A 24,502-nucleotide genomic window follows, 5' to 3' on the forward strand; every position below is an offset into this window, starting at 1 on the left:
CTTAGATGTTTCTCAATGGACGGCAGCAATGCAGGAAGAAATAGAAGCTCTCCATAAAAATAATACATGGGAACTTGTGCCACTACCACAAGGAAGGGAGCCAATTGGTAACAAATGGGTCTTCAAAATCAAAAGGAATGGTGACGATCAAGTGGAGCGGTATCGTGCAAGACTGGTGGTGAAGGGATATGCTCAGAAAGAAGGTATTGATTTCAATGAAATATTTTCACCTGTGGTTCGACTAACAACAGTTCGTGTAGTTTTGGCGATGTGTGCTACATTCAACTTACATCTAGAGCAGCTAGATGTGAAAACGGCTTTTCTTCATGGAGATCTTGAAGAAGAGATATATATGCTCCAGCCTGAAGGATTTGAAGACAAAGAGAATCAGAACTTGGTTTGCAGGTTGAACAAATCTCTATACGGTTTAAAGCAGGCGCCAAGGTGTTGGTATAAGAGATTTGATTCCTTCATCATGTGCCTTGGATACAACAGACTGAATGCAGACCCTTGTGCATATTTCAAGAGGTTTGGAAAAGATAACTTTGTTATATTGCTGTTGTATGTAGATGACATGTTGGTCGCAGGCCCCAACAAAGATCACATTGATGAATTGAAGGCACAACTGGCTAGGGAATTCGAAATGAAGGACTTGGGACCAGCAAATAAGATTCTAGGGATGCAAATTCACCGAGACAGAGGTAATAGGAAGATTTGGCTTTCTCAAAAGAATTATTTAAAGAAAATCTTGTCACGTTTCAGCATGCAAGATTGTAAGCCAATTTCTACCCCTCTTCCTATTAATCTCAAAGTATCCTCAAGTATGAGTCCTAGCAATGAAGAAGGGAGGATGGAGATGTCACGAGTACCGTATGCATCAGCGGTGGGGAGTCTAATGTTCGCTACGATATGTACAAGACCAGACATTGCGCAAGCAGTGGGAGTAGTTAGTCGGTACATGGCGAATCCAGGCAGAGAGCATTGGAACTGTGTGAAGAGGGTCCTAAGATACATCAAGGGGACCTCAGATGTTGCATTATGTTATGGAGGATCAGACTTTCTTATCAACGGGTATGTGGATTCTGACTATGCAAGGGATTTCGATAAAAGTAAATCTACGACATGATATGTGTTCAAAGTTGCTGGTGGAGCTGTAAGCTGGGTTTCAAAACTGCAAGCAGTTGTGGCTACGTCAACAACAGAAGCAGAATATGTAGCAGCTACACAAGCCAGTAAAGAAGCAATTTGGTTGAAAATGCTATTGGAGGAGCTCGGGCACAAACAAGAGTTTGTCTCTTTGTTTTGTGACAGTCAGAGTTCCATGCATCTAGCAAGGAATCCTGCATTTCATTCAAGGACGAAACACATACGAGTGCAGCACCATTTCATCCGAGAGAAGGTGGAAGAAGGGACAGTAGATTTGCAGAAAATCCATACCACGGACAACGTAGCAGATTTCCTAACAAAGGTAATCAATGTTGATAAGTTTACTTGGTGTCGATCTTCCTGTGGCCTGATAGAGACGTAAGCGACATGGAAAGTGCAAGGTAGAAAGAATGGTGTGAAGATATGATTGTTACAATCTAATCTTCAAGTGGGAGATTGTCGGCAAAAAATGTTACAGCAGCCATAATTAGGCAAATATCAACAATTGACAAAGAATTAGGCAAGTCAAAAAGGGTTAGGCATGGAGTTAGGCACCTACCAAAATATTTATTATTTGGTCCCTAAACTTTGGACTAACTACAAAATGACCCCAATTTCTCAACTATAAATAGGGAGGTCATTTTGCCATTCTAGTCATCTCAAATCATTCTATTCTTCCCTCATATACTAGAGATATTAGAGAGTTTGTTAAGTGTATTTCTCCTTCCTAGCAAGAGAGAATTATCCTTGTTTTCTCCTTGTTAGTTAGAGAGTGGTTGTAACTCCTATTTTCTCATAGTGAAATTCTTCTACCCTTGCCCGTGGTTTTACCCTAATTTGTTTAGGGGTTTTCCACGTAAAATCTGTGCCTCATTTATTTTTCTTTCTCAAATTATTGTTGCAATCTGATCTATCCCACTTCCGCGGGCGCAACATCACTTAGTATGCTGACCATTGGGACAGAAGATTAGTTTTCTGACTATCGGCCGGAGGAATACCTTTAGAAAAAATCCAAAAATAATGACACAATCAATTCCAAAAAAAAAAAAAGGACACAATCTCGGTAAAAGTTTCGAGAACTTACAGACATTCGTGCATACTTTGAAAAGATGATGAGCTTGGAATCCCTTGAAATTAACATTATCACATATGTTGAAGCTTCCCCCAGAAAATGCATAAAAGTAGAAAAATGTCACGGAATCAGTATTGTAACAACATCATATCTTAGTTTCTAAAATATATAGAGTAAAATTGGGTAAGTTGTTATCATTTCAAGAAAACCTATAATAAATTAAATGTGAAGGGATAATTGGATAAGTTATTAGACCCATTTAACGATTCGAATCGTCACTTCCCCACAAAGAGAGCTCACTTGTCACTTGATCTACCCTACTGGGTTACAAGACTGTAGATGTTAATTGTACATTAAATCCACTCAAGACTGTAGATGATAATGTGATTATATATGACACATTTCACAATAAGGTTATCCTTATAATTGTAATACTCTTATATTTTTTAAAGTGAATTCCATTTCCACATCATTAAATTTATAATTCTTTTTTTATTTTTCTTACATCTATGCAATATTTTCTCAATTTCAAAAGTGATTTTACTTTCACATCATATTCATATTATAAAATTTTTTTAAAAATGTATAAAAGGTTATCATGAGATTTTTTATTTTTTTTTTGTGCTTTGCAAGCTTGCATTCCATAAGTATAAGGCAAAAACTTGTGTGAGACCGTCTCACCATGAATCGGGTCGGGTCGGGTCAAGATGCAAATGTAACACTTATATGCACAAATGTTATACTTATATGCTCAAATATAATACTAATCAGAAATAAAATTTTTGTTACTTATAAGGGTAAATGTAACATTTTTAAAGAAAAATGCAATACTTTTACATTTCGATTTAAAAGTATTACATTTTTCCTCAAAATTATTATATTTGCCCTTATAAGTAAGGAGCACTTGTCAACATTACTTATTATGAAAAATGTATTACTTTTTCTCTTAAAAGTAGCAAAAATTCTATTCTTGATTAGTGTTATATTTGAGCATATAAGTATGATATTTGCACATATAAGTATGACATTTGCATGGTGCTTCGACCCGACCCGATCCGTCTCACGAATAAGGATCCGTGAGACAGTCTCACACAAGTGTGACCCTAAGTATAAAACATTTGCCTAATAGTTAGGCTCTGCTTTGCAAGCTTGCATTCCATAAGTATAAAACATTTGCCTAATAGTTAAGGCTCTGTTTTGCAAGCTTGCATTCCATAAGTATAAAACATTTGCCTAATAGTTAGGCTCAGCTCATACCTACTACTAAATCCAACAAGGCAAGAACCCACCAACTATAGCATCTTTTACTATTACGGAGTTTTTTTTTTTTTTTTTTTTGGGGGGGGGGGGGGGGGGTTTTTTTTTTTTTTNTTTATACCTCACATACAGCTCTCAGAATTGTAAGAAAGAGTCTATTGTTGTTGCTCTCAAAGGTATTTACTGAACTGTGTCTCATTTCCTCATTAATCTGGGTATGTATATAGCATCTTTTGTTGTTCCTTATTTTCATAAATTGTTAGTGTTACAACTTTGTTGTGCGCGCGCATATATATATATATATATATATATATATATATATATATATGTGTGTGTGTGTGTGTGTGTGTGTGTGGGTATATGCTCAAATTCACAGTTTTTCTTCATTCCCTGTTAAGATTCTGGATCATTATGTTTTTTTTGTTGTGTTGGGATTGGATGATAGATAACAAAGTTAAATTCTGATAAGAAAACTCATCAGGTAAAGAAATTTATTTTTCCCACAATAAATGGTTAATGGGAATTTTACAATTTTTTGACAAAAAAAAATAGAAAATTGTATTTTTGGTCTTTTAGTTATACTCGTGGTACAAATTTAATTTAGTCTCTGAGATATATGTGTGGCCATCTTTAGCTCTTAAGTTATGCACGAAGGGGTCATTTTAGTTTCTCGGGAACTATTTCTACCACCAATTTATCACTTTATAAAGTGGTTTATTCGGTCCTTCAGGGACTAAAGTTGTCACTCCATGCATAACTTAGGGGTTATGTTCGTCTTCAAGTGCATGTTTTGCCTTGTTCGAGTGCATATGTTTCTCTCTTCGAGTGCATATGTTTCTCTCTTTGAGTGCATAGTTTTTCTTTGAATGCATATTTATTTTATTAGTTTCTCAAAAGATGGGTGCATTGTTTTTCTCCTTCAAGTGTATATTTTCCCTTCTGCAAGTGCATATTTTTGTCTCTTCAAGTGCATATTCTTTATTAGCTTCTCAAAATAATATTTTCGGTGCATAACTTTAAACTTTGAGGTGCATAACTTTGAACCTATAGTGCATAACTTTGGACCTACGGTGCATAACTTGGACCTTGAAGTGCATAACTTTAAATCTTATGGTTCATAACTTTAAACCTTATAATTCTTAACTTTGGTTGATCTTTTAACGTGAATTATTCCATTAAGTATTAGAAATGGTTGAATTTGATTGTAGAGGAAAAAATATATATATAACTAAAACAAAAAAATTCTTAGGCGGGAGATTGGAGCAATCTTAGAGGCTAAATCCCCTCTCTTTATTATAATAAGAGATAAAATCCTTCAATTTAATTCCCCGCCCAAAACACTCCTATACTATTAAGATTTGCGTAATATTGTAAAATATGGTAATACAATTCCTAATACAATATATTCTTTCCTATTCGTAATACAACTCTATATTAAAATTAATAATAATAATAATACAGGTTGTGTTTGGCAGAACTTATTTAGGAGCTTATAGCTTATTTTAAGCTACTAATAAGTTATAAGCTTTGTTTGGTAATGTTCTCAAAATAAACTAGTAGCTTCAAATAAGAGCTTATTTTGAAACACTACTTCAGGTAGCTTTTCAAAAATAAGCTAGTATCTTCTTAACTTTTTTCCATCTTTATCCTTATTATTTTATATAAATGACATCATTTATCCCTCCCAATTAAAACTCTTTTGACCTTTTTTCTTTGTAATTTTAAATTGATATTTATGTTTGAACAATAATTTTTGTGTGAACTAATTTTATGAATTATAAACATCTTGTTTTACTTTATATATTTTCAAATATATGTTCTTACTTTATTTTATTAAATTATATTAATTTCATTATTTTATATTTTAATATGTAAACAAACCTATTTAAATTTAAAACTATTTAACTTTTATGAAAATGCCCTTTTTAGTCTTTTTACATTTATCAACTTATCAAAAAGCTAATTTTACCAAACACTTTTAAGCATAGCAGCTAGCTTAACAGCTCTTCAGATTCCAGTTTCGAGCTTATAGCTTTTCAGCTTTCAGTTACTTTTCAGCTTTCAGCTACTGTTTCAGCTAGGTTTGTCAAACATAACCACAATATATACTTCTCTGCAACGTAATATTGTAAAATATGGTAAAACAATTCCTATTCGTACTACAAGCAATACCAAACCCTATTGCAGAGTAAATTACAAATTAAATTTCTCACTTTAAAATAAACCATGGATATCATTTTTCCATCATAAATTGTAGACAATGCATATAATAACAAGTAGTTGAATGTTCTACAATATATCTAAACTTTAGTCTTTAGCACTGTAGATATTGAACAAATTAAGATTTTGATATAAATGCTATATTTTTCTTTAGGTCATTGACCACATAAATTGGATCATGACATTCATTCTTGGCTCTTTAATCAAATTTGAACTACACATTTAATTAACTATTACTTAACTAATAATTAACTATGAGAATTGTTTAGGAAGCATAACTTTTTCATAATTCACACAAACAACATAATAAGGAAATTCACAGAGTCAACAATTCTAAGGACAGGAAGAAGCAAAATACCACAAATCAAGGTTAGAGCCAAAATTAAATCTCATGATATACTGTTTCACTCATTATTTTCATTATTATATATATACTTTAGAACTCCATAGTTGGTTTTCTCATACTGAGAAATCCAGTTTTTAATTTTTCAGTATGAGAACCCAAACTAGGGTTTCTCAAATTGAGAAACACAAACATGAATTGAATTATCTGATAACCCGTACATGTATTCTCAAATTGGGGAAAAATGACAGAGAAATTAAAAGGTATACACGCATCCTTGTTCCGGAGACTAGACCAAATTCGAACTAGGATTTCTCAAATTGAGAAACGCAAATCTTAAATTATCTTAGAGAGATTACAAGTTCAGAAAGATCAAAAGTTTCTCAAACTGAGACGCCTAGAGCAGGAGAACCAAAATGGTCAAATGAAACGGGGAACCAAATGAAATTTATATATATATATATATATATATATATATATATATATATATATATATATATATATATATATATATAGCCCAAAACAACATCATTTTGGGGCTATCTAATTTTGGGCTGTAAGGTTTTATTTTTTTCCTAGAAAATTATAGAAAGTGTTGCCTTGGGTTATGTTCATCTTGAATGTAATTAAAAAATTTAGAATAAAAATGATTAAGTAATAAATACCTAATTAACATATAAAGTGAAATGTTTATTACTATGGATTCTTCTTTATTTATTTATATTACGAGTCATTCCTTGACAATTAATTTAACTCAGACATTTTATTTTTTAAGGAAACGAGTCATTGTGTAATCCGAATAATACACAAGAATCGTTGCTCCAACCAAATAGGTTGTTTGATAATGCTCAACCATTGTTAGAACCCTCTGTTGGTGCACCAACATTTAGTCCAGCTAATCTCAATTTAATTGTAAGCAAATTTGTTATCTCAATAGCGTACATAACTATTTTATTTAAATAAAATGCAATTTGTAATTTTCCTTCATCGGGTATAAGTAATTGCAGTGGCCGGTAGTGAAGCATTGCACAGTGGATTTATGGTTTGCTCTCCAAGAACACCTATTAATATGCCTAGGAATGATAATACAACTCAAATTTAAATTATTTTTAATAACCTTTACATTTTATTATATAACAATTTTTATTTATTTGTTGTTTTAAATTATTGATTTACTTCAATTAATGTGTTAATTATTATGTACTTATTTGATTTTATTATTTTTTCAAAAATATTGCAGTGGTTATCAAACCAAATAATATATATGCAATTAATATATAAGATTTAATATTACAAATAGGAGATGCATTCATAGTTGTGTATTTAAAGTACGAATCATTCTATGAGAATCGTCTAAATACTGATCATTTTATAACATTTTTTTAGAAAATGAGTCGGTATTGCAAACAACTGTTGGTTCTTTAGCATTTAATCCAGTTCATTCGAAATTTAATGGTGAGCAAATTTATTTTTCTAATAGCCTACGCACCTATTTTCTTTTGTATAAAATGCAGTCATAAATTTTCCTTCCTTCCTCAATGTAGTTATAACAAATCCATTCTGTCCATTGCACGGGTAGAAATACTAATTAGATCTAATCCGATATATCATTGCAGATGGACAGTTGTGATTGGTTCCTAGTTTTTTCTTACACGTCTGTTCTTATTACACACATATAGAGAGGACATGTTTTTGTATAAAGAAATGAAAACTGATATGATATATCTATCTAGGTAAATTAACGGTAATGGTTGCTAAAAAAAATAGTACAATTATATTCTTTTTGTAAATATTGAAAAATTGTAAGCATACGAGGAAAGCCTAAAGAATCTTTCCAAGAACTTAGCCATTCATGCCAAAGCGATACGTTAGCCATGAAGTCCGTGACGTGATTATTAAATATGAATAAAAACATACATTGATCACGTATCTATGATTTTATGCCTTATTCACTATTTCTCTAGACTTTTATTCGATATGACAATTTAGTCTAATAAAATCAAACTCTATGATTTTATGCCTTATCTCTTATTCACTATTTCTATAGTCTTTTATTCGATATGACAATTCTAGTCTAATAAAATCAAAACTCACGTTTTCAAAAAAAAAAAAAATCAAAACTCACATGATAGATTTAGATTAGAAAATGACACGTATATTTATATTTTAATATTTGATATTTCCCATTTAACTCATGTCATGTCACATTGTCAGTTTTTCACCTGTATTTATTACTGTAGTTGTTAACTGTACATTAAATCCACTCAAGATTGTTGATGATAATGTGATTATGACACATTTCACTGTAAGGTTATCCTTATCGTTGCAATACTCTCATATTTTTAAAAGTGAATTTTATTTTAACATCATTAAATTTATAAAATTTTCACTATTTTTTTTTACATTCATGCAATACTTTCCACTTTCAAAAGTTGTTCAGCTTTCACATCATATTATTATAATATAATAACAAAATAATTTTAAAAAAAAAAAGTACAAAGAGACTGTCATGCGGCACCTTTTTGTGCTTTGTAAACTTGCATTCCATGTAAACACATTATAATAAATAAAAAAATATTTTTCACATACTTCCACATCATCATGCAAATGCTAAACTTGTAGGGTTGAGGACAGCCTAAGCATAAGAATAACCTCATTAAAGTTTTTTTTGGGTTTTTCTATACATAGTTGAAAGAGAAAGGGGTTAAGTTAGAGGCAAGAAAAGAAAGGAAAGAGAGACAAAAAAAATTACAGTGATAAAGGTTTTTTGTAGGGTTCACAATGAGGGAAAAAATAGGGTTCACTCTTGCCTGGTGCGCATTCAGCGAACTAGGCATGCTCTATCTCCCTCCTATGTGGCTAAAAAAAACTAACAAAAACATTTGTTGTTGAAGATGTTCTAACAAGACAATTATAATTCAACAACACATGCCTTTTGCATGTGTGTAGGCGTATAGGATATCAAAAGTAATTAAATCCGGAAATTTTAATTAAATTTACCATGTTAACAATATGTGTGTGTGTAACTCCAAGCAACACTCGAATATAATCAGTGATGTCGAGAAGTTCAAATTCATCGATCTGATTCTAATACCAAATTGAAGACTCATGTTTATTATTTATCTGTTATATGTTCAAGAATAATATAGTAATGTTTAGACAAAATAAATTGAATAATGTTCAAATAATAAACTGTGATAATGTTCTATTACCAAATGAAGTATTACAATTTAAATATTATTATCTAAATATTAGTGTAGTTTTTATTAATTCAAGTTTGGATAAATAAGCAGAAAAATGTTCCTTGTTTTTTAATACGGAGTAACTCTAAACGTCCATTTCACCATGCTTGTCTACATTTGCCTAATAGTTTTTTTTTTTTGTTTGTTTTTTGTTTTAACACATTTGCCCAATACCTACTACTAAATCCAACAAAGCAAGAACCCACCAAGTCACCAACTATAGCATCTTTTACTATTATGGGTTCTTGTTTTCTTCAATTTTAAAAGTCTCATTTACACCTCACATACAGCTCTCAGAATTGTAAGAAAGAGTCTATTGTTGTTTCTCTCAGAGGTATTCACTGAACTGTCTCATTTCCTCATTAATCTGGGTATGTATATAGCATCTTTTGTTGTTCCTTATTTCCATAAATTGTTAGTATTACAACTTTGTTGTTGTTGTTGTTGTGTGTGTGTGTGTGGATATATGCTAAAATTCACAGTTTTTCTTCATTCCCTGTAAAGATTCTGGATCATTATGTTCTTTTTTGTTGTGTTGGGATTGGATGATAGATAACAAAGTTAAATTCTGATAAGAAAACTCATCACGTAGAGAAATTTATTTTTCCCACAATAATTGGTTAATGGGAATTTTACATGTTTAGTTATACCCGTGGTATAAATTTAGTCTCTAAGATATATGTGTGGCCATTTTAACTCCTAAGTGATGCACGAAATGACCATTTTAGTCTCTCAAAAGTAGGGGACTATTTCTACCACCAATTTGTCCCTTAATAAAGTGGCTGATTTGGTCTTTCAAGGACTAAAATCGCCACTCTATGCATAAGTTAGGGGTTAAAGATGGTCACGCATATAACTCAGTAACTAAGTCTATACCACAGGTATAACTGGAGAGCAAAAAATGCAATTTTCCCTGAAAGTAATCTCTTAACAATAATCTGTTTCTGAAAATTGAGTGAGGAAGTTTGTAAGAATGATAGGAGAAATGCAGCAGTTTTGTTTCTTAGCTTGATCCAAGACATTAGCAGACATATTGGTAGAATTGGGTTTAGTCATTAATAAATTCTGTGTATATATAATGTAGATAACATGTTTGTTAATATTTTGTCTCCTTGTTGTAGTCATGATGGTGAGGAATGGATCTTTGGATGGAGAAGATGAGTCTTCTTCAGATTCTTTGCCAAAGGTAGAACTTTTAGAACAATATTTTTGTTGTTTAAAGTTTATCATATCCCTCTGATTAAGTTTCTTTCTTCTTCTTCTTTTGTCGTAAATAGGGTTGTCTGGAAAATCTTCCTTCACTGACTTGGCAGCGGAAACTAAACTCAGCTGCAATTATACCTTCCCAATTTACTATGAGAATTCCCGAGATAGTGCACTTGGTAAGCTTCAAACACTTTCTCACTTCGTTAAGCTGTATTGCACCAATAACCCCACATCTTAGTGTGTTGTATATTCATTTCCTTAGGCGCTCGGGGCTTAGCTTGGTGGTAGCTAAGCCTCATTCCTGGCCTCGGTTGAATCCAATCCCTCCCTCCTATTCAACAATTATTTACTGCAAAAACATAGTCGTATGCCTCCTTAAGCTGACCTGGTTTACTTTGATGTTGTAAAGCTTCCTCTAGGTTTGCGGTTGTATAGGCATATAAATGAAGAAGCTGCAAAGGGAACGGTATTTACATTGTATATTAGTTTTATGAACTTTGTTTGATTCGATAAATAGGTATGTATTATTATTTTGCTCCTTTTCAGCCATCAATAATGGATCCTTATAACAAAAGGCTGATCTCGTGTTACCATGGCGTTCCATTAGGCGGTATTGGGTGAGTGATAGCCCTTCCTTGGCCTCAAAACTCTACATTTGAATGAAACGAATGCAATGTGGAATGATAAACTGTGTAGTATTTCATTAACGAAACGTTGTTGTCACACGACAACATTCAGTGCAGGAAGCATTGGTAGAAGCTTTAGAGGCGAGTTTCAACGCTATCAATTATTTCAGAGACAATGTGAAGATACTCCGATTCTATCAAACCAGTTTTCTGTAAGTAATTGAAAACCGTTATCAACCACATTGCAAAACTGCTGAAAGATGTCTTGACAACTCGTCGTTTTTAGGTTTTTGTTTCACGGCCTAATGGACAAAAGTTTTCCTCAGTGTTATGCTCCGCAGCTCCTCCTAATGAGATCAAGTAGGCTTCTGAGTTTTTTTTGTTTTTCGTCTTCATGGCTGTTTATCATATTAGACATCAGATAGTAGAATTGTCCAAAACTCGAAACACGGCTGATTCTATAGATATAACTGGATACACAGGGCAGGTAAAGGATCGGGAATCGAATCTTGGAATTGGAACCTTGATGGAGAAAAGTGCACATATCATGCTTTATATCCCAGAGCTTGGACTGTGTATGATGGTATTCATCAAGACTTAACTTCAGAGGCCTTTCTGTTTATTGTACTGTAGTTATTGCCCGCCCTTTCATATTTTTATCCCATTTCTCGTCCAGGTACTCCTGATCCCGAGCTGCAAATTATATGTCGCCAAGTTTCTCCTTTTATTCCACACAACTATAAGGAGAGCAGCCTCCCCGTATCAGTATTTGTATTTACGGTAAAAGGAGCATGTGAAGGATTCTTAGCGGTATAGATTTGGTTTTTACTGGCATTTCAAGCTAAGACTTTGCATTTTCTTTTTTCCTTCAGCTCTCCAACACTGGAGTGGTTGATGCAGATGTCTCCTTGCTTTTCACATGGGCTGTATGTCAACATAACCTTTCAATTTCTCGACGGTTTTTACAAATTTTTGCTTGTGGATTGCAAGTGATTTTAGTAATGGGTACCTGCAGTTTATCTTTAATCCCCTTGTTATCCCATCTGCAGAATTCAGTGGGTGGAACTTCTGGATTCTCTGGCAATCATCTTAATGAAAAGACCAAGTAAGCTTAATAAAATATAAGATTTTGTTTCCATTTGTTGGGCAGAGGCCGGTAAAGGGCCAAGTCCATCAATTGGTGATTTGGTGGCTAGAGGATTGTTGAGCGGAGGCCGGTGAAGGGCTAAATCCAGCAACCTGCCTCTCGAAAATGTGATGGCAGTCTGTAAAGAAATAAAGTTGCGTCTTCGCTACTAGCTATAACTTTTGACGTAATAGTAAGCACTTGATCTAACAAGTAGTATCAGAGCAGTTAAAACTTAAAACTAGCAAGTGCTGGGAGGCGGAATTGTTGAGCGGATGCCAGTAAAGGGTCAAGTCCATCAATTGGTGGCTAGGGGATTGTTGGGCGGAGACCGGTGAAGGGTCAAGCCCAATACCCTGCCTCCCGAAAATGCTATGGCGGTCTATGAGGAAATAAAGATCCTAACACCATTCCTTGTTAAGATTCTCAGTGACTGCTTATCCACCAGTATAATTCGCAACTTGTTCTTTTCAGGAAGCAAGATGGTGTACCCTGCATTCTTCTACATCACAAGTGTGTTCTTTCACTTCTATTGATACTGTTTTCTTTCCACTTCTCATTTGACCTATAACTGAGTTTCATACTAATGTAATTCTATCTGTTTAGTACTTCAAATGGCCATCCCCCGGTAACTTTTGCCATGGCAGCTCGAGAGACAGAGGAAGTCCGTGTCTCTGAGTGTCCATGCTTCTCGATATCTGGAGATTCCAACAATGCAACAGCAAAAGACATATGGAATCAAATCGAAGAGGTTAACCGATCTTTTCCATCCCATCATATGCAAACAATTGCATTGTAGTACAAATCTATGTTAGTTATACTATACTAACTTCAGTACGGTTTCCATTTGTTGTTACAGCATGGTTCGTTTGACTATCTTAAGGATGATGAAACACCGACCCTTTCAGAACCGGGGTCATCAATTGGAGCAGCTTTAGCTGCCACTGCGACTGTTCCTTCTGGTGCAGTCCGTACTGTTACATTCTCGTTAGCATGGGATTGCCCGGAAATAAGGTTTCCTAGAGGCAAGACTTACCATAGGTTGGTAAAGCTGTGAGCCTAAAACCCCGAACTGCTCGTGATCAATGGCCTGAAACGCTTCACCTTGATCTTTGACAGGCGGTATACAAAATTCTATGGAACTCATGGAGATGCTGCTGCAGCTATTGCTCGTGATGCAATCCTAGGTAATTGCGTTGAACAACTAAAATGTAAAAATGGTCCTGCCATTAGTTATCTAGGATTTAAGACGAGATTAGTGATTACTGACATTTTTTGTAAGAACTGTGTGGGGGCATCTGTTTATGTTGCCTGTTGGATTGTCTTTAATCTTAGAACACGCCAACTGGGAGGACGAGATTGAAGAATGGCAAAAGGAGATACTTGAAGACCAAACACTCCCAGAATGGTTCAGTGCAGACAATTCTTTTGCTAAATGTTTTTAGAAACCTTATAATTACTTTCAAGTCTCAAAATCTTCTCCTCAGGTATCGCGTCACTCTTTTCAACGAGCTATATTACCTTAATGCGGGGGGCACAATCTGGACAGGTAAATTTTGAAAGTGAAATCTGTTATTATTATACGATATGTTCTACAATCTGATTCAAGGTGACCCTTTTTTTTTTGTCACAGATGGCTCTTTGCCTATGCAAAGCATTGCAACGATTGGAGAAAGGAAATTTACTTTAGAGAAGCCAAAATCTGAGATGGTTTGTAATGGTGGCAGTCAAACTGACAATATTCATATCAACTTACTCGAGAGGATGAAACATACAATTGATAAAATGAACTCACCAGTAGCATCAAACTCCGCATTTGGCACTTACCTGCTTCGAGATGGAGAGGAGAACGTTGGGCAGGTCCTCTATCTCGAAGGGATTGAATATCACATGTGGAACACCTACGATGTCCACTTCTACTCCTCTTACGCGCTGCTTATGCTATTCCCCAAACTCGAGCTGAGCATCCAGAGGGACTTTGCAATGGCGGTTATGATGCACGACCCTTCGAAAATGGGAGTACTGAGCGATGGAACGTGGGTTCCCAGAAAGGCTCTTGGAGCTGTTCCTCATGATATTGGACTCAACGACCCGTGGTTTGAAGTGAATGCATACAACTTCTTCAACACGGACAGATGGAAAGACTTGAACTCTAAGTTTATCCTTCAGGTCTATAGGGATTTTTATGCCACCGGAGATAAAGAGTTTGCCCGAGCTGTCTGGCCATCGGTGTACCTGGCAGTAGCTTACATGGACCAGTTCGATAAGGATGGCGATGGCATGATTGAGAACGAAGGATTCCCTGATCAGACATATGACGCTTGGACTGTTAAGGGTGTGAGTGCTTATTGTGGTGGGCTCTGGGTGGCTGCTCTCCAAGCCGCCTCAGCATTGGCTCGAGAAGTTGATGATCTCAAAGCTGCAGATTACCTCTGGCTCCGGTTTCAAAAGGCAAAGGCTGCATACGACACGTTGTGGAACGGTTCGTACTTCAACTACGATAACAGTGGCAAATCATCAAGTTCTTCAATTCAAGCTGATCAACTGGCAGGCCAATGGTATATATGTGTCTATCCTATTCACTATTGCAGAAATCCCCGCCTAGGCGCTAGGCACTCCTAGACCGAGGCGAATTGCTCCCTAAGCGTCCACCTAGGTGGCCGGCCGCCTAGCACCTAACTCGACCGACTGGGCCGAGTTGGCGGCCGACTAGGCTTAATCTCGCCCAACTCAGCAGAGTTACCCCAGTTAACTCGACCGAGTCGGCCTTGTTAATTTTATTATTATATTTATATATATTTAAATTTATTTATTTATATAAGTAAGCGAAGTAAGAGATATATATATAATATAATATATGACACACACTCACACACATGAATTAATTTTTTGTTTTTATAGGTCGCCGCCTAGACCGTTTAGGCGCTAGGCGCTAGTCTACCGTCTGACTAGCGCCTAGCACCTACTGCAACCATGATCCTATTCCTATGTGACAGTTAAGCCAATCCAACCTTAACTTTTCCAACCATGATCCTATTCCTATGTGACAGTTAAGCCAATCCAACCTTAACTTTTCCAACACATGTTCTGTTCTTGATACTTCACAGGTATGCTAATGCAAGTGGGCTTTCACCTATCTCGAGCGAAGAGAAGATCAGAAGTGCTCTACAGAAAATTTATGACTTCAACGTGTTGAAACTCAAAGGAGGGACGCGTGGGGCAGTGAACGGGATGCTGCCAAACGGGAAGGTGGATAAAACGGCAATGCAGTCGAGAGAAATATGGACAGGAGTTACGTATTCTTTAGCTGCTGCTATGATACAGGAAGGGCTTGTGGAAATGGCATTTCATACTGCAAGTGGCATCCATGAAACTGTCTGGTCTGAAACAGGTTTGGGGTAAGTAATACGTAGTAAATCCTTTCACTTCTTTTCATTTCCTGCAAGAAAAACATGAAATCGGCATTACCTGCATCATGGTTGAAAAAATTGCTAGGCACTTCTCGAGCCCTCGGGAGCGCCTAGGCGGCAATTAATCGGTGCTAGGCGCTCGTAATTATAAACTTAATAATTATAAACTATTTAATATTGTAATAATTAATGTTAAAATATTAAATAGTAACCTAAAAACATTTAGAGTTTGAAAAATTAAGGTTTATTTCGTTCAAAACGATGTTTGAAATAACTAATTTAAAAACGAAGGGAACAATAGCTAATCGGCCGGCTAGGCGACTTAGTCGGCGCTTAGGAAACTTAGGGTCGGCCGGTCACCGATTATAGTGATATACTAGATGGTCGGCCAGACGCCGATTAATCAGTGCCTAGACTAGATTTTTGCAACACTAACCTGCATTGTATTGTAGCAAGTCATATGAATATCACAAAGTTGTTGAAACATAGTACTTAGCAAGTTGTGTTGAGCACATAACATATAAAATATAAATGTGTAGTAGTCTCTCTCACTGTCAGTTTAAACTTTTAATTGAAACGAAACATTAACAGATTATTTTTGTGAGAATAGATTTGCGTTCCAAACGCCAGAGGGGTGGAACTCCGATGACAAGTACAGATCACTATGTTACATGAGGCCATTGGCAATCTGGGCAATGCAATGGGCATTGACAAAGCCAAAACAGCAAAACAAGGAGATGAGCTACAACGTTGTTGAAAATTCAGGGTATCTAAAGCAGCAGGCGGGGTTTGAAGAGATTGCTCGGGCTTTGAGGTTGCCAAATGAAGAACCTTCTAAGAGCTATTTGCAGTTGCTGCATGAATTATTGTGTAGGAAATTAGGGTTCTGAGTTTTAAACCACGTGCCCCTTGTTTGTTTTGAGGTTTCAATTTCATTCACTGGTGTTTGTGGTTGGAATTATTAATTATATAATTCTTATATAATGTAATTGAATTGTATAATTTGTTGTCTCAGATTATTAAAAAAAAAAAAATTTAAAATCAATTTCTTCCAAATTACTAAGCTCCTACCTACCTCAAATTATACTATGGACCAGATCTACCTTGCATGGTAGATCTTGGTCCAAAAATAACCTTCATATTCTATACATATAATTAACTGTTTCTGTACATGTAAACAAATTGAAGGCACATATAATTACAAACATATAACATAAATAACTACAGATATATAAATTGTTAACTGCATGCATAGAATATATTAACATCTTCTGTATCTGCTAATCTACCGTTATTCCGTTAACATATTCTGTACTTGCAATTAACAATTTGTGTATGTAATTATCATGTTATATATCTGTAATTATCATGTTATGTGTCTTTCCAATTTATTTACAGGTACAAAATGTGTTTGACAAGAGTTCACAATGCAATATGAACCCTAGTCCATGCCACATGTATCCTTGTGTGTAAGCTTCCTCCTCTCAACATTACATATGATATATAGGATCTTTCCATGTTTGATTATAGGGACTTCATTTTGCTCGGCACTTTCAATATCCATCCATATCTGTTTCCGGCTAATATCCTGCAAAACCGCAGTCTCCTTTAATATAGCACCATTGAGTTTGCAGAGAGCTTACCCGACCAGAGAGCTACATCCTTCTCCCTGCTGCTCTCATTGATCGTCATCATCTATCTGGGGCTTTCTCAGTAATGTTGGCCACTAAGGGGCTTATTGTCCAGCGATTGATCCATCCAGAACCTACTCTCCTCTCTCGAGTCGACATTCACTCTAATTTCATCCTTAATCAGTGTGAGCTGAGAGCAGTTGTGGTTCCAGACCATGCGTTGGATTGGATAGGTCTCAACGCTAACATGCTCGAACCCTGTATGGGCCCGGTGTATTTTGTACAGAGCACCTCAGTCCACAGCTTGTCATTCTCCATCAAGAGCCTCCAACCCAGCTTCGCAAGAAACGGCAAGTTCATACACCTACTACGTGACTTTCCTGTTGTCAGCAGCTGCCACATATACCAAAAATTGTTCATCACTCTCCCATGAAGTCAAGGCACCCACCCCAAGATATCTTCCTAGGTTCGTCATTCAGTTAATCTCAAGCATCGCCAATAGGCTAACAGCAATCTCATTGTTGCAGACTTGAGCCATGCTGAGTATGTCTAAGCAATCTAAAATAATGTTTACTTGGTCCTGCGAACCTTCAGCAAATAACACCAGAACGTCAGCAAAAAATAAGTGCAAAAGTGTAGGTACATACCTGGCAAGCAACATAGATTCCTTTCCACCTCTTATCTGAGACAGCTTTCCAGATGATTTGTCCAAGCCTTTCAGCGCACATATGTCATGTATTTAAAAGAATAATAATGATAATAATACTATTAATTTATTTAAAAAGTCAAGAAAAAAAAAACCTTATAACTAAAAATACAAAATCCATTACAACCAGCAGACCAAGAGACTGAAAATGATATTAATTCTGTCAATCAATCTTATTAAGAGGAATAGAAGGAAGAAGGATTTGGAACACACCTTGAAGGGGGAAAAGTTGATGAAAAATGTGCTTATAAAATTAAAGCAAGAAAACAGGTCCAAACAAAATGTTAACATATCCTCATAATTGTAGTAAGGATTACAATAGTGACTTATGAAAGCTAACTCAAAGTAAAATGGGAAGGAAATAACCTAGCCACTAGGGTAAAAGGAAAACTACAACAGAAGATTAGTGTCATTCCTTCCCAGAGTAGAGTAGATCCTAATTGACACAGATGCAAGGGGTTCATACCAAGTTGCAAGCTAAACTCACAGGCAGCTAATTTCTCATGGCCAACTCCCATAAGATATAATTAGAGCATGGTGCACACCATATGCCTGAATCGTTTATAGGACAACCAGAATGAGATCATACACTATTCCCGTAACCCGCTGCGGCTTGTGTAGGTTGACTTACATAACCACCTGGCTGAGCAACGGATTGATCATAGCCAGTTTGAGTGGGAGCAGGTTGAGCATAACCTGGCTGACCTGTTGACTGTGCATTGTAAGTTGCTGTAGACTGGGTGGTAGCATAAGAAGGATCTGCTGGTGCCTGATACCCATAGCCTGCACTGTTGTCAGCCGGTTGCGAAGGATATGAACCATAAGCAGCAGGCTGTTGCCCAACTTGAGCATATGCAGGGGGTTGCTGCACAACAGGCTGACCATACCCAGATACAGGCTGAGCCCCTTGCTGAGGATAAACAGGACCAGATGCTGTTGCAGGTGGTTGTGGGTGGGTGTAACCATCACTGGCAGGTGCAGAACCATATGGGGGATAAGTTTGCTGCTGCATAGGCCCAGTAGCTGCATAAGGGTACTGTTGCTGAGGTGGCATATTCATGCCATATCCTTGAGTTGAAGCCATAGGGGGGGCCTGGTAAGGGACTTCACCAGGCTGGTTAGCCCTAGGCTGGTTGTAATGTTGGACATGAGATGCCTGTGGATGCATACCATACGATGGAGGTTTACCATATTGATCATGTCCACTATAACCTTGATGTGAACCGCCTTGAGGATATGCCATCGGCTGAGACATCCCTTGTCCTCCATACTGATTTTGGGTTGGCATTTGACTAGAATATTTCATGTCGTTGTACCCAGGCCCATAATTCTGTCCATGAGGTGGCTGGTGATAGGGATGAGATTGCCCATAATCTGGTCCATGTGGTTGCCCATAGTTGTAATTTGCCTGAGAAAGAGGGCCCATAGGTTAGCTCAATTGCTTATGCACTCTGCAATAAGACCAATTTGCCAATAATCAAAGAACCAACCAACCTGAGGTGGAGGCCCCTGCATAGGTGGCCTTTGCTCCCAACTTGGTCCAAAGCCACTTCTAGGTGCTGGCTGTGGAGGATAATTACCATATGCTGGGGCAGGGTATTGTGGACTATGAGACGGATAAGGTCCTCTCTGTCGGTAGTCATACCCCGGATGCTGTCCAGGATGAGGACCATGTGGTCCCCACTGTGGGGCAACAGGTCCACGTGGGCGAAAGTTCTGCTGCTGACCATACCCCATAGAGAGAGGAGATGATCTTACATGCTAAAGAAGCAATTAGAAGATAACTCCAAGTTAGCATAGAGCTTACTCAAAATAAAGAGAGAAATACTAAATTTAATTTAAAATATCTTCAAAGAAACCTTTGTTTGCTATATCATGCAATACAGAAGGTAGCAATTAATCTTGGTTCTTAAAAAACAAAGTACATGCAGAAACTGATAAAAGTGAACAGTGAAAACCATCAAGTTGTAATAATAATCAAAACAACAACAAATGAAGGCATGCTTTGAACATGTTATCATTCATCCACTTAGCAGAAAGACTGGGGTAAAAAGAGCAGCAATAACCAGAATTCACAACAAAGTGCATATGCATAAATTACTACTCCGTACCAAATGTTCACAAGCATCTCAAACAAAAAGGATGTATATAAAATAGAATGTATAAGCCCAAAGTTTAACCTGATACTAAGCCATAAATAATACTTGTAATATTTGCTACTAAAAATAATAATAATGTTTCCATATTCATGAACCCTACCTTCCTCCCCAAAAGAAAGATATATCAGGCTGTCAACAGCTAAACCGTAAGATGTGTCAGAATGAACTAATCCAATATTATAAATCCATTCGCATAATCAATTTCAGGCAACGAACTAAGCAAAAATCCAGCAAGAGAAATGAGATAGGATTCAGTATGCATGGGGAAAGAAGAGTAATATATGTCTTAACTTTTCTGTTGTTTCAAAGTTCATAACAGTAGGATGGGACACAGAATGAAGAGATAAAACCACTAATCTAGCACTCCTGCCAATCAATGGAAGTCTTCATCACAAGCAGAAGACCATTCATTTTTTAAATCTACATAAATTATAATTAGCTTTTCAAATAACCTTCACTAATATGACAATCATTCAGGGCTCACATTGTTAATTCTAAACAGCAGACAGAAAGCTCTTAGCAAATCAATAGGTAAGGTGTCATATCTTCTAGTTCTCCAAGATAACATCATCACATTTCAATATATGGATTGGAACAACATGAAGGACAATTTAGCTAGTGAGGACACATTCTGTAACATGACTTGTGCACAGAACACGGTGTATACCAAAGAACACCCAGGTTAGTATAACGTAGTCTTTAATACCACTATTATTTTGGGGTTAGGTCACAAAGCAATCTTACCAACTATACACAGCCTGCTATTGTGGGGACTAATGCTTGATACCTCTCTTCTGTGGATGAGAGTGAATAGTAGTTGTCTATTGCTACACGAAGAAGGCAATGCTGACCTGATGTGAAAAGCAAAATCCAAATCTGCATTTTTAAAGCCAACCAACTGGAATTGGCACCTTTAACATGAAAAACATCATGGCAACCGACATCTCATTTCAATATAAGACCACCTTAACTGCATTCAAGTGACCTTGGCAAGAAGATGCTTATAAAAATTTTCAAGAATAGAAAAATCTCTGGCTCCTAATTGGGGACATTTTTCCAACTCATGAACAGCTGCAACCCAAATCAAGTAATGTCTACAAGTACATGCGATTTACTACATCTCTATTTCAGCACATATGCTCAAACAGTAAAGATCTAGCAAACTGAGCAGAAGCATTAAGCTATAAAGTCACGAGTCATGACACGAGAAAAATCTAAGATCCTATCTAAGCAAAAAACCCCTTCAATGATTTGGGATATCATACAACCTCCCTTTGAACACAAAGAGACATTTCAATTTCTTATATCTAATTATGATACATCATATATTCTTGTACATAAATCAAAGCATATAAATTGCCGAAAAAAGTGGTGAAGGTAACAGTTAAGCATCCTTCCATGTTGTAAGATTCACAAAGAGCACAAAACAGAGCGTCTTAGATGAGAATTTTCATTCAAACTTAACCCAAAAATCCAGAATTCAAACTTGGTCAATATTGGCATAACAAGTCATATACTCACAATATGCATGCCAAATGATTAGATCTTGGTATACAAATTAAAAATGGAAAGAATATAGAAGGAAAAAAAAAACTACATAATCATGCATTAGAAGAATCATGCTTTGCATTCAAATATCAACAGTAAAATTTGTTACACCAAACATTAATTATTTAAACAACAGGATTGATGATGAATACAAACCTGATCCATTACTTCTTGAATCATTTCTCTAGCCCGCTCAATCTGTTTTCTATCACCAGTCACTCTCACGGTTCTTTCTTTTGATTGTTCTCCTTCAGGAAGTTGCACCAGCTAAAAGAAATAGAACGAAAAATCAACAGTTTTAGAAATTTGTATGAAAAATTTATCACCCCATAGTCATTATACACTACCTGAATGCGTGCTCCTGATCTTGTTTGGAGGCTCTTGATAGTTTCTCCACCTTTTCCAATAATTAAACCAACCTGGACCAATAAAAATGAAAACATTCAATTATTCACTACTATAACAGGCAAATTTTAAAAAGAAAAAGAAAAAGAACAAAAAAAGGAGAGGGAACAGAAAATCTGGAAAAAAAAAGATTTTTACAAACAAAGAAAGCACACCTTCTCATTTGGAACTTGCATCTCAATTTGATCTCCAATAACAGATTGCACAGGGTTGAAGCCCTTAGCCACAAGGGAAGGAGAGCCTCCAGCATCAGCCTAGAGAAGAAATTAAGTTAAACATCCAAAAATGATATCACACAGAAATGGGAAGAAGCAAAAAAAGTAGAACTACAGTAAGCAGCATAAGCTATACAGATGATAAAAGTCAGACAAACCTCAGCTATGACATCCTTTATCAATCTCTCAGCCTTCTCTATATTTTCCAAAGTTCCAATTAGTTCAACAGACCTAGTTGAGGAACGAGGGTCAGACTCAGCATCACGTGTGATTTGAATTTTGGCACCAGAATTGTATTGCAGGTGTCGAATAGTTTCCCCACCCTTGCCAATAAGTACACCAACCTGTCCAACCACGAAATGAGGCAAGGACAACCATTAGATATTTCTGCACAGTGAGACATACTTGAGCAGTTGCAAAAAAAAGCAGGTTGCTTTATCCTTGAACCTTATTATTAGGGACCTCCATTTTCCGTGACATTGTTTGAGTCTCTGATGCTGTATTCTCTTGCTCATTAGGAGCATCTCCTTGTTGAGGGATATCAGTAGTAGATGGTTCCTGATCTTCACCTTTAGATGGTTCTTCTGGAACATTGTCAGTCTGAGGTTTCTCTGTTTGCAAATCATCAATTGGAGCAGGTTGTTCACTGGTGGTGGTCGGAGCATCATTCTCCACTCCTTGGCCATTATCCAACTGTTCATTATTATCCAAACAATCTGGCTTCTCTTCAGTATCATCCTCTTTTGACTCATCCCCATTCTTCTCCTCTGTATGTCCATTCTCAGCACCTGAAAAATGGAATTTATCCAGAAAGATAGCATTACAAGCTAATGTCATGTAGATAATCAAGCTTATACTTTTTTCTCTTTAGATGAAATATGTAAAGAAGCAAGCTGCTATTTATTTTACCGAACTCAGCACTATGTAAAAGAACTCAAACAGTGAACAATAAAGAAACCTAATGTATAGCCATGTGCTCTATTGATATTTGATGCAACATGCAAGATAAGTGAAATATAATTTCCCTTTAAAACGACATGTATATTAAGAACATACATGTGCACATTTGCTAAGTAGAACACAAGCCAGAATATGCATAACAAATAATGAAATAACCGCATAGCTTTGAGTTCCAGAGGAGAAGGGGAAATAACTAAAATACCTAATTCATCGGTTTTCTCCTCAAGACGAGGTCGTTTAGCTTCAGAACCATCAGCTTGAGCTTCATCTTCACCTTCACCGCCCTCCACCTCCTCCTCCTCGTCGGCTTTATTGACCGAATCTGGCTCGGCCTCCTCCTCCTTCAATACCGACTCACCTGGAGCGGATTGCTCCAAATCCTCAAGCTTCCGTTTGTGATTATCGGAGTTCGCCACCGATGTAGGTGCCACCACTACCTCCTCATCCGCCATTGCGATCCGGACGTTCCTGAAAACCCTAACGAAAGCGGTGCAAAGAGAGGCCTTTCTTGGAGAGTGTGAGATTGTGAGAAGGGAGAATTGGGAAACACGATTGTGTTTGTATGTCCATAAACTCTCTGAGTTTGTATATATGGTGAGATATTTCGAGCTCTGTAGCTTAGGGCTTTAGCCTTTTAGGTATCCGCTTGCCTAATTGTTATCCGTTTGTCTAATGGGTTTCGAATATAAGACCCAATTTACTTTACTGGATCTCTAGTTCGGCCCATAGAACCAATTAGCAGTTGTTATGCTCATGTGGACTCGGGTCTACATAATGCTATGTTCATAATTTTATAACTCTATGTTTATAATTTCATAACTTCATGTTCACAGTTTTATAATTTCATATTCACAGTTTCACAATTTCATAACGTTCACAATTTCATAACTCTATGCTCAACAGTATCAAAACTCTATATTCAATAGTATAACACAATTTTTGAATCTATATAACAAAATTGTGAATATAGAGTTAAAAAGTTGTGAATATTGAGTAATTTAATTTTGTATGTTGAGTTCTAAAATTGTGAACATAGAGTTTTAAATTTGTGAACATAGAGTTTTAAATTTGTGAACATAGACCCGAGTCCACCTTACACGGTGGACCCGGGTCCATAGCATAATTTGCCACCAATTAGAGAAAGTAAATCGCAAGTTGTTTTATAGGACAAATTATTATGTGGATCATGATTTATATATCTGTGTAGACTATAAATACAATATACATTTT

The 24,502-nt window shown here is 36.2% G+C and overlaps 2 protein-coding genes across 7 annotated transcripts; one reads left to right on the top strand and one right to left on the bottom strand.

Moving 5' to 3' along the window:
• The first annotated feature begins 3,620 nt into the window (after positions 1-3,620).
• Positions 3,621-16,693, top strand: LOC116017763 (non-lysosomal glucosylceramidase). 6 transcript variants are annotated; one of them, XM_031258394.1, is made up of 20 exons: positions 3,621-3,651; positions 10,402-10,466; positions 10,558-10,662; positions 10,896-10,952; positions 11,033-11,103; positions 11,225-11,324; positions 11,399-11,472; positions 11,595-11,695; positions 11,789-11,892; positions 11,985-12,038; positions 12,162-12,217; positions 12,713-12,751; positions 12,845-12,989; positions 13,098-13,279; positions 13,358-13,425; positions 13,574-13,646; positions 13,726-13,787; positions 13,872-14,796; positions 15,346-15,636; positions 16,259-16,693. In XM_031258394.1, exons 2-20 carry the CDS (start codon positions 10,404-10,406, stop codon positions 16,536-16,538), a joined length of 2,850 nt encoding a protein of 949 aa, XP_031114254.1. In that variant the 5' UTR covers positions 3,621-3,651; positions 10,402-10,403; the 3' UTR covers positions 16,539-16,693. The 6 variants fall into 6 exon arrangements, with proteins under 6 accessions (XP_031114254.1, XP_031114255.1, XP_031114256.1 ...); XM_031258395.1 differs by having other exon boundaries at positions 3,635-3,690; XM_031258396.1 differs by lacking the exon at positions 3,621-3,651 and adding an exon at positions 7,429-7,493.
• A 1,521-nt stretch (positions 16,694-18,214) lies between these two features.
• On the bottom strand, positions 18,215-23,820 carry LOC116015395 (far upstream element-binding protein 2). The gene is made up of 8 exons (XM_031255445.1): positions 23,475-23,820; positions 22,760-23,100; positions 22,471-22,656; positions 22,253-22,351; positions 22,040-22,111; positions 21,849-21,959; positions 19,480-19,746; positions 18,215-19,393 (listed from the first exon to the last, which is right to left on the bottom strand). Exons 1-8 carry the CDS (start codon positions 23,722-23,724, stop codon positions 18,569-18,571), a joined length of 2,151 nt encoding a protein of 716 aa, XP_031111305.1. The 5' UTR covers positions 23,725-23,820; the 3' UTR covers positions 18,215-18,568.
• Between the last annotated feature and the right edge of the window lie 682 nt (positions 23,821-24,502).

This window comes from Ipomoea triloba, chromosome 4 (genome assembly GCF_003576645.1).
Source record: "Ipomoea triloba cultivar NCNSP0323 chromosome 4, ASM357664v1".
In the NCBI taxonomy this organism is placed as follows: Eukaryota; Viridiplantae; Streptophyta; class Magnoliopsida; order Solanales; family Convolvulaceae; genus Ipomoea; species Ipomoea triloba.

Excerpts from the sequence above, each read along its gene's own strand:
- LOC116017763 (XM_031258394.1), top strand. The coding sequence starts at position 10,404 with ATGATGGTGAGGAATGGATCTTTGGATGGAGAAGATGAGTCTTCTTCA. Across the intron at positions 11,696-11,788 it reads AGCTTGGACTGTGTATGATG|GTACTCCTGATCCCGAGCTG; the intron begins GTATTCATCAAG and ends TTTCTCGTCCAG. Across the intron at positions 12,039-12,161 it reads CCTTGCTTTTCACATGGGCT|AATTCAGTGGGTGGAACTTC; the intron begins GTATGTCAACAT and ends TCCCATCTGCAG.
- LOC116015395 (XM_031255445.1), bottom strand. The coding sequence starts at position 23,724 with ATGGCGGATGAGGAGGTAGTGGTGGCACCTACATCGGTGGCGAACTCC. Across the intron at positions 22,657-22,759 it reads TGGAGGTCCCTAATAATAAG|GTTGGTGTACTTATTGGCAA; the intron begins GTTCAAGGATAA and ends GTGGTTGGACAG. Across the intron at positions 19,747-21,848 it reads TTCAAGAAGTAATGGATCAG|CATGTAAGATCATCTCCTCT; the intron begins GTTTGTATTCAT and ends TTGCTTCTTTAG.